Source organism: Eleutherodactylus coqui, chromosome 2, assembly GCF_035609145.1.
Source record: "Eleutherodactylus coqui strain aEleCoq1 chromosome 2, aEleCoq1.hap1, whole genome shotgun sequence".
Classification (NCBI taxonomy): domain Eukaryota; kingdom Metazoa; phylum Chordata; class Amphibia; order Anura; family Eleutherodactylidae; genus Eleutherodactylus; species Eleutherodactylus coqui.
In genome coordinates this window covers 60,224,694-60,234,660 of record NC_089838.1, presented here as the reverse complement: position 1 = coordinate 60,234,660, position 9,967 = coordinate 60,224,694, and the positions used below count along the sequence as shown (strand labels likewise).

General features: G+C 49.1%; 1 protein-coding gene across 1 annotated transcript; it reads left to right on the top strand.

Moving 5' to 3' along the window:
• The first annotated feature begins 919 nt into the window (after positions 1-919).
• On the top strand, positions 920-9,338 carry C2H5orf15 (chromosome 2 C5orf15 homolog). Its single transcript, XM_066591047.1, has 3 exons — positions 920-1,089; positions 6,888-7,540; positions 9,107-9,338. Exons 1-3 carry the CDS (start codon positions 975-977, stop codon positions 9,236-9,238), a joined length of 900 nt encoding a protein of 299 aa, XP_066447144.1. The 5' UTR covers positions 920-974; the 3' UTR covers positions 9,239-9,338.
• The last annotated feature ends 629 nt before the right edge of the window (positions 9,339-9,967 follow it).

Sequence of the window (9,967 nt, the reverse complement as noted above, 5' to 3'; positions counted from 1 at the left end):
ATTGCGTGATGCGAGAGTGAAAACGCAAATGATGAAACTAATCATTTTCAATGTGATGTTATCTCTCACGTAACGTTAGGTGAAATAAATCGCGGCCCGTCCTATCTTTCTGTGTTTTGTTTTTTATCTCCCATGTTTCCCCATGGAGCCTCCTTTTACTCGCATTGCGCGAACTTGCGATTTTCATGCAATGCGTTTTTAACATTAGAAACTCTTATTGACTTTTGCGTGAGGAAACTGCGTGAAAAAAAAAATCGCAACCAGCAGATGTTTTCGAGACAAAAGCAGCGCTGACGCTCAAAAATCATGGTAAAAAGTCAGGATTTTCTCACGGTGATATTGCGATGGCCAGTGTGAAGGAGCCCTTAGAGCGCATTGTGCGCCAAAAGCCCCCATAGCAATTTTGCAGGGTGAAAAAAACACAGCGGGGACGAATTAGGCTAAGTAGCCCTTTACCTCGGGGTGCGTCGGTGTCCCGCGTGAATGGCCCTGGTTAGTGCGAAAAGTACAGAGAAACGTACGCGATCGCGCAACATCTATGGTGCACAAGCATCTGGCTATCGCGTGCGGCTTGTGAATACGCTTGTGGGGTGAATACGCTTGTGGGAAGCCGCCGGAACGCGGATGTGCTTATCGGTGAGAACAGAACCTCTGGCGCCGATGTGAAGCGGTGACCGCCATCACGGTTTCTTTCCGTAGAATTTGCACGCCAGTCCCAGAACGCAGGTCTTCATCCTCGGAGTGTGGGGCTCCCTGTGAGGAGGACAGAGCCGCCTTCTTCCAGTACAATGTGCCCTTCACAGCCCCTCCAGGAAGCCATGTTTACACTGCTTAACCCGTAAACTGCTGATTAGCCCTCCTCCAGGCGCGGTCAGCGGGTTACAGCCGGCTGGCGGGCGGGCCCAGCCATCACCTCACAGACTCCCTGACCTGTGGCGTCACACATCCTGCCAGCACGCCTCTCCTAGTTCATCATGGCGGCTCACAAGACGTCGCAGAGACTCGGCGGCTCCGGGCTGCTGCTGCTAGTCGTGGCTGTGCTGTGCGGCGCCGGTGGGAGGACAGCGAGCACCACGGCCGGAGAGGAGAGTAAGTGCGGGGCCGGGTCCCTCTCCCTCTGAGGTGACGGGTCGGTGGGAAGTTCCTCAACTGTCATGTCTGCCCCGTGTGACGCCTGCTGCAGAGTCCTCTCACCGACTGGGAGGGGGGCAGGTGACGGGAGGGCAGGTAGGTGACTGTGAGGGGTACAGGTGACTGGGGAGCAGCTGGCGGATGAGACACAGTGCAAATTAACACTTTCCAGTGCGACCATGGGAGGCGATGTGGCGTCGCGCCAGAAATCACTCAGTAGTCGCTTCACTTCAGCTTCTTGAGATGAAACGGCAAGTGAGCGACTTCTGTCACTTAGGCTGGCGGCACACGAACGGGTCGGTTTCCGTGTCGGGAGTCTGCAGCGGGATCCGCCTCTGTATTGCGGATGATGCGTACGGCTCGCTGTCGGACCTGCGCAGTACAGGTTTTATTACTTCTTAGCTGCTTTTCCTGCGCCGTCGCTAGCTGATGGCGTGGGATCCGCGACCTGTCTGCAGTGTCAATCAGAGAATGGCCACAGGTCGGGCTCCTTCCACTGACTTCAATGGGAGCCGTCTGTGCCAAAGTAGAACGTACTGCGATTGTTTGTTTTTTTCCCCCCCGAGAGCGGAAATCGCAATCGCTGCCATTCATGTGAGTGTAGATGCAAATGTTCTATTCTCGCTAACGGATGCGGATCGTCTGCGGATTCCGCAATCCAAATCCGGCCGCAGTGTAGACAGGCAGTCGTTCATCTTTGAACCCCAGAAGACATCTCTGGCACGCTCCACCTCCGTTCACGGAACTATTATTGCTCCTGCGGCCCACTATGTAGATGGCGGGGTGAAGGTGCGGCGGGTGACCCCGTAATTGCGGCACGTTGCCTTTCCTCGTACACGGCTCAGGTTGGCTTCGTATTCATTCCGTTTCTTATTTTTTGTTCGGACTGAAGTTGGTTCCAAATTCAGCAACTTCTTCACAGTGTTTTCTTGTTTGTTTTTCTTCCTCATCCATTAACACTTTTGTGACGGCCAATACGCCTGTTTACTGAGCTCACATCTTTTTAACGCGGTGGCTTGGCTGACTACTGACAGCCAGGAAAGGAGAAACCTCCAGATCTTGGTTGTTTAACCCCCTACATGCCACAATCAATAGCAGCTGCAGCATTTAAAGGCGGTTTGCCTATGCAGTGAATCGGAGGCCGCAGCGTCACGTCACCAAACACCTGGCATCATGGCGCCCAATATAAGCTGCTGATGCAAAAAGTGCAGATGGTGACGCTGCAGCCGTCGGGTGCTTCTGCCGGGCCAAATACCCGGAAGTCACTGACTCATTCTAGGGCTGATTACAATTATGGACTCATTGACATCCGCTGTTTTTAAAACTTCAGTTTCAATTCCACCTGGCTGTTTCGTTTTCGGAACAGCAAAACGGAATTCGGGTAGAATAGCGCAGTCTGCAGAGAAACCGCAACAGAATAAAATGGAAAGCGCTCCCTTTTTTTTTTGTTTTGAAAACCCACTGAAATCAACGGGGGGGGGGGGGAGGGAATTGGAAATATTTGTTTGTTTTCTGTTTTGCTGATTCAGAAAAAAACAGAACAGCCAGACGAATTCAACCAGAAATGGCAAATACAGGTGTGAGCGAGACCGAAGACAATACTAGGCTTATAGACTTACTTTTACTTAATGTAAAAAAATACAAAACTAACACTTTTATTAAAAAATCTTCGTTGTCATTTTCATAGCTCTGTAACTTATTTCCTGTGTGGGATACATAATGGAATACTTAAACACTTAAGCTTTTTCAAATGCAGCAATTCCAATTCTTTTTTTCTTCTTGTTTTGTGGTTAGAATAGATAAAGGGGTCGGGGGGAATTCTTAAATTTTTTTTTATTTTAAAAATGGTAAATTTGTCTTTTTTTTTCCATTTTCCTTATTAGTCCACTTACGGGACTTGAACTTGTGATTGTACTATCTGATCGCACTTACAATATACTGCAAGGGTACAGTAGTGCATATGTTTGGTAGTGGAAATCTGCACAAAAAATATGCATCATTCCTGAGTCAAAAACCATGTCACAGCCTGACCCCGTGCTGCAAATGAGGTAGAAGCCGATTTTACTTCCCGACTCCAATCTGGCAATCGGAATAATTGTGAAGTTATTAGTGACTACCGGAGGACAGGCCCCTCTTACCCTGTCTTAGTATATACCGCAGCGGTCACTCGTCCGTTGTGACTGACATCTTTGTTGGCTCTTTGCAACTGAAAGTAGAGTGCATGAAGAGCGGTGGGGGAACAGGTGAGACAAGAATGGCTTCTCTTGGGTTTGTTGGTTTACAGCAGGTTGAGCAGCTTTAAAGGAAGTTTTTGTCCCTGGATAAGCGAGTGCAGGCCGGTGTTCACCCGGACGCGGTGGCCACTTCTCACTGCGGCCGGTGTTCACCCGGACGCGGTGGCCACTTCTCACTGCGGCCGCTGTTCACCCGGACGCGGTGGCCACTTCTCACTGCGGCCGCTGTTCACCCGGACGCGGTGGCCACTTCTCACTGCGGCCGCTGTTCACCCGGACGCGGTGGCCACTTCTCACTGCGGCCGCTGTTCACCCGGACGCGGTGGCCACTTCTCACTGCGGCCGCTGTTCACCCGGACGCGGTGGCCACTTCTCACTGCGGCCGCTGTTCACCCGGACGCGGTGGCCACTTCTCACTGCGGCCGCTGTTCACCCGGACGCGGTGGCCACTTCTCACTGCGGCCGCTGTTCACCCGGACGCGGTGGCCTCTTCTCACTGCGGCCGCTGTTCACCCGGACGCGGTGGCCTCTTCTCACTGCGGCCGCTGTTCACCCGGACGCGGTGGCCACTTCTCACTGCGGCCGCTGTTCACCCGGACGCGGTGGCCACTTCTCACTGCGGCCGCTGTTCACCCGGACGCGGTGGCCACTTCTCACTGCGGCCGCTGTTCACCCGGACGCGGTGGCCACTTCTCACTGCGGCCGCTGTTCACCCGGACGCGGTGGCCACTTCTCACTGCGGCCGCTGTTCACCCGGACGCGGTGGCCACTTCTCACTGCGGCCGCTGTTCACCCGGACGCGGTGGCCACTTCTCACTGCGGCCGCTGTTCACCCGGACGCGGTGGCCACTTCTCACTGCGGCCGCTGTTCACCCGGACGCGGTGGCCACTTCTCACTGCGGCCGCTGTTCACCCGGACGCGGTGGCCACTTCTCACTGCGGCCGCTGTTCACCCGGACGCGGTGGCCACTTCTCACTGCGGCCGCTGTTCACCCGGACGCGGTGGCCACTTCTCACTGCGGCCGCTGTTCACCCGGACGCGGTGGCCACTTCTCACTGCGGCCGCTGTTCACCCGGACGCGGTGGCCACTTCTCACTGCGGCCGCTGTTCACCCGGACGCGGTGGCCACTTCTCACTGCGGCCGCTGTTCACCCGGACGCGGTGGCCACTTCTCACTGCGGCCGCTGTTCACCCGGACGCGGTGGCCACTTCTCACTGCGGCCGCTGTTCACCCGGACGCGGTGGCCACTTCTCACTGCGGCCGCTGTTCACCCGGACGCGGTGGCCACTTCTCACTGCGGCCGCTGTTCACCCGGACGCGGTGGCCACTTCTCACTGCGGCCGCTGTTCACCCGGACGCGGTGGCCACTTCTCACTGCGGCCGCTGTTCACCCGGACGCGGTGGCCTCTTCTCACTGCGGCCGCTGTTCACCCGGACGCGGTGGCCTCTTCTCACTGCGGCCGCTGTTCACCCGGACGCGGTGGCCTCTTCTCACTGATCCGATAATTAACCTCTTACAACTAAGGACGCACATCTACTCCCAGTCACTGGGGGAGTTTTGAGAGTGCTTGTGAACAGCCATTACCACAGTCGACTCCTGCCAGCTTCATTACACCGCTGACATCACCTGCAATTTTCATGATTGGATCTAGCTGTAATAGTAAATATTTAACCACTTAAGGCCCATTTAATATATATAATTACACACACTCTCTGTGACACTCCGACGGATGTCGGCTCATGGGGATCTCTATCTTCATTGGCATGATGGATGGCGCTACCTATTAGGGTCACAATTGTGACCCGCAGGCCCGACCTCACAGCTTCTCCTGCACACTGATTGATAGTCAAAGCTTCCTCCCTTCCAGTTTTCTTAGCAGAGGGAAAAAGACAGACCGGGTAAGGAGACTGGAGAGGAAGCTCTGACTATCAGTCTGCATGCAGGAGAAGCTGGGACGACCGATGAGCATTAAACCAGGAGGTTAGGAAGACTGGATTTTTAAATTATTTTTTTTTAACTGCGCCCCTTTTCCCTGGGTTCCGCTTGGTCTGTGCCTGGCTGCAATGATCTGTGAGTGCTGCGTTATGATTGGCTCAGAGGAGAGAAGAGGCTAAAGGTTCCAGTAGCAGCAATGTGACAGGCAGGCAGCGGACGTAGAAGGGAAACTATAACTAGGTTGACCCGATGTTTGCTATGCGAACGTAAAATGGTTGTAAATGTTTTAATAAATGGAAATTGCATAAACGTTAGTTTAGTCTGACCTCACGGATCGGATCCGTGAGGGGACATGAAACTATTCGCCTCCAGCCTCTGCAATCTCCTGCAGCGAACTGGTCCTGCAAGGACCTGCCGCCGGCTTCTGTGCATGTTTGCGCCAAAGGCAAAATGTCGGGTGCATGTGCAGAAGGCCGGAGAGCCTGGGACATGTAAAATCTCCCGACTAGAAAAGGTAGCTGAGAGCAAGAAGATGTCACCTCGGTCACGTGATTGCCATTATGTAAAGTTAAGAAACAGTTTAAAAAGTTAGTTTTATCTCCCCTTATGGATCATATCCATGAGGGCAGATGAAATTACTTGGGCCCCCGGATTTGTCCCTGGATGGGATCTTTATCCACTGACCTTTCCCCGGCTTCTGCGCATTCGCCCGCTGGCAAAATGGCGGACGCAAGCGCAGAAGCTGGGGAGGGCATAGGAAATTTTAAAATCTTCTTACTCCTGGCTACTAAAAGTAGCCGAGAGCCTGGAGCAGTGACCAAGGGCCGCCGTATGCGGTCCCCAGTCACGTGATCGCTGTTATACAATGGATAATGGCAATTACGTAAAAGTTAAAAGAAAGTTAGTGTAACCTCCCTTTTATCGATGCAATCGGTGAGGGGAGATGAAACCTCTTACTAGAGGCCTCAGCATTTGAACCTCGATGCCATCATCCTCCACGGACCTTCCCTAACTCCTGCGCATGCTCTTGCCAGCAAAATGATGGACACATGCGCAGGAATCGGGGAGAGCAGTGACGGGAGACCCCGTTGAATAGTCGTTGGTCACATGATCGCCATTATCAAATGGTATAGAAAGGTAGCGATCTACCATAGGCCGGTCTCGCGACCGGATAGAAATTACAGGTTCCGCATGTGTTTTATCCAATGGGTGTTCCCTCAATTATAGGCCTAGAAATGTGTCCAGTAAGCAGATTGGGGCTACAATGGAGTATTGAACACAGAAGAACTAGTCCTATAAAATTTAAGGTGCGTCTCCCCAGTTTTCCTGCCTGAAACAAAGAGAACTGACATGAAAGTGACATTTATGGACAAAAATTAATTTAATTTTTTACCTGCTTTATAACTTTCCAAAAAATTGTGGGGTGAGAATTCTCAGTACACAGATGAATGGGCTAAGGGGTCTAAATTTCAAAATGGGGTCACGGGAATACGCCGTGTGGGAACCCAGCCTAAGGGGTTCAGGCAAAGATACAATGCCTGTTTTGTGACAAAAACGGTAACAACTCATTTTATTCCCTTCCAGGTCAATCGACTTCACAAACTGACTCTCTGCACACAATAGAGAACGCTTCCAGTAATGGTACATCTAGTAATATCACAAGCTTGTCAACTGCACCTAAAAATGAAAGTGGAGACCATGGAAGCACGAGTGTTGTTGCTTCTGCTATTACCACCAATGTGACTCCTGCTAAAAAGGTTACACCAACGCCGGCACAAAGTGTTACACAAGTGGCAGCGGGGGGCGGCACGACAGAAGTGAACAAGAAGGTGGTCTCCGCTACTTCTGCCTTCATCACAAAGTTTCTAAAACTTAGCAGCGCTACTGAGGCCGAGCCGACTGAAGACACTTTTATAGAGGAAAACATGTTTGAGAGCAAAGAGCCGGCCATTACACCCCTGACATCTGAGAAAGAAACGGACGGCGATGACTATATATATGGAATTGATGACTATGATGGAGTTAAGAGTAAGGACAACTTTGCAAGAGCGGACTCGCTGACACCAGGTGAAAACGACAAAGATTCTGTTCTAGGCTATGGAGAAAATTCAAATGACTATGACCTTAAACCCAATGGTGATTCAGACACGGATGAAGACAGTCACTTCTTCTTGCACTTGGTTATAATAGCATCATTAATCGCTGCAGTATACATTGCCTATCATAACAAACGAAAGGTATGTATGCCTTCTTTATCATTTCCATTGTCAATATGGGACATCTCAGCTCTTTTAATTCATTATTTAATCGCTATATTTTCTAGCCATTTTTGTAGCACTTTCAGTGTTGCATTGTCATTAAGGTTAGCAACCAAATTAGTTCCTGGGTGTGTCCCCACCGCCACCTGCAATCTCAAAAATGGGGGTCCTATGTCCCTCCCCACTTGTCTCTTTGGCTTCGCTTCCCCCTCCCCCCTTCCCTCCCCACAGGGCTGTCAGAATGATTGGAGTGCTGGCCAAGCATGGGTCTGATGGAAATACCCAAGCATTTGCCACTAGGCTGGCTTCGCAGCCCCATTAGGATGGAGTGCCGACCACGCATCCTTGGCCAGCGCTTCATTCATTCTTACAACACTGACCTCACTATGGGTGAGAGAAGCATTCTCGCACTAAAAGGAAGGGGCAAGCAGGAACCCAGATCGGTGGGGGTCTCAGCAGTGACGCTCGCCAAGCAGCTAGTTACCCCCTATCCACAGGATGGGGGATAACCTGTAATCCTAGTACAACTTTTAAAGACTCTAGGCACCTTTTGGGGGGAGGGGGGAGATTTTTATTTTTTTTTCACTTGAATTCATGTATTTCGGGATGACGGTCAAGAGGGTTTGATTAAAAGCCTTGTACAGTTTTAGCACGCACTATAAATGCCATGAAAAAAATGTATAAAAGACATATGCAAACTAGTCATTTTGGCTATCTCCCCTCACAATAAAAACGGAATAGAAAGCAATCAAAATACCACGAATCACCAAATGGTAACATTAAAAAGTGGCATCTCACACAGCACCGCTGATGAGGGGGTTGGGGAGTTAGGTCTTTGAATGGGGCAATACAAAAAAAAAGTACCGAAACTATATAATAAAATCATATAATTGTGGTATCCAAGTAATCATACTGACCCGAGAGAGAAATAAAAAAGTAAAAGCTACGCCACAATTATAGATTGTTAATATTGCCTCTAGAAAGAAGGGGATCAATGAAGACTAGAACTCATTCCACAAAAAACAAACCCTCACAGAGATCTGCTGATGAGGGGAAAAATTAGAAAGATTGCGGCTCTTAAAATGCGACAACACAAAGATCTTAGCGTTTTATTATACAAAAATGGCAAAGCAAACTGTATAAACTTGGCTTCACCGTAATCATACCGGCCTAGAGAATGCCGTCCATTATTCTGCATGCTGGAAGCCAAAAAACAATGGCAGAATTTTTTTTTTCCGCAATTCCGCCACGATAAAAATCCAATCCAATCCCCCAAGACGATGCCATTAAAAAATCCCACTTGTCCGCAAAAAAGCCTTCATCCGCTATGTCGGCGGAACAGTTAAAACCTTTTATGGCTTTAGCAATGCAACGATGAAAAAATCCAGAGAATTACTGATATGCTCACTTCTCATTTGCTTCAGTTCAGCTACAATAGTTTCTAAAGCGCAGAACATTTAGTGCTCCGGGAACGCTTGCAGCACTCTTCTGTCTATTGTGTTGACTATAAAGATGCTAAAATGTTGTATTCTGTTCCCCCCCCAGATATATCTTTTGACTCAGAGCCGAAGATGGCGGGACTGTCTCTGCTCCAAGAATACAGGTTACCGCCGGCTGGATCAGAATGTGAACGAAGCAATGCCTTCCCTAAGGAACTCAAAAAATTATGTATTTTGAAGGACTTGAAGCATTCTCATGCCGTTTTGGGCCTATTTTTAGGCCTCATTGCCATATATCTTTTACTTGATTGCATAGTTGAAATTAAAGATTTTTTTTTTTAAATAATTTCAGTGTATGAAAATATATATATTAATAAAATACACAAATTTCCTTCACCCATAAATGCACCAGAAAAGAGAATCCAATCGCAAGGACAAGGAAACCTACAGGTAATAAGTGGCGCCTCTCTAAATGCTTCAGTGCAGCTTGCCGGTTTTACGTATTCACAAACATATATTGTACATTGTATTGCAACATATACTTTTTTCACCACATGTAAGGTAGATTTAAAATAGCACAGAATCCAATAGCACAAAAATGGAGGAAATAAAGGGGGTGCTGCCATATAATGTGTATGTATAGAAAACTTCTCCACAGTTGGTTATTGAACATCTTTTTCTTCCTTCTTGTATATGGAAAAAAAATGTAAAGGTGGTTTCTCCAATGAAGGTTGTTTTTTTTTTTTCTTCTCTGAAAAGGCAGTTTTTTGCAGCAATTTTTGATGTGTTCTCCTGAGCGAAAGTTAGAAGCGGATTTAAGAGTGCGGGAGCAGCAATACCAACCTACAGAAACATAGCCTGTTGAAGTAAACCTCTTTTATCTAAAAAAATAAACGTATGTGTGTGTGTGTATGTATATGTGTCTAGATAGATAGATAGATAGATAGATAGATAGATAAAAGCTGTT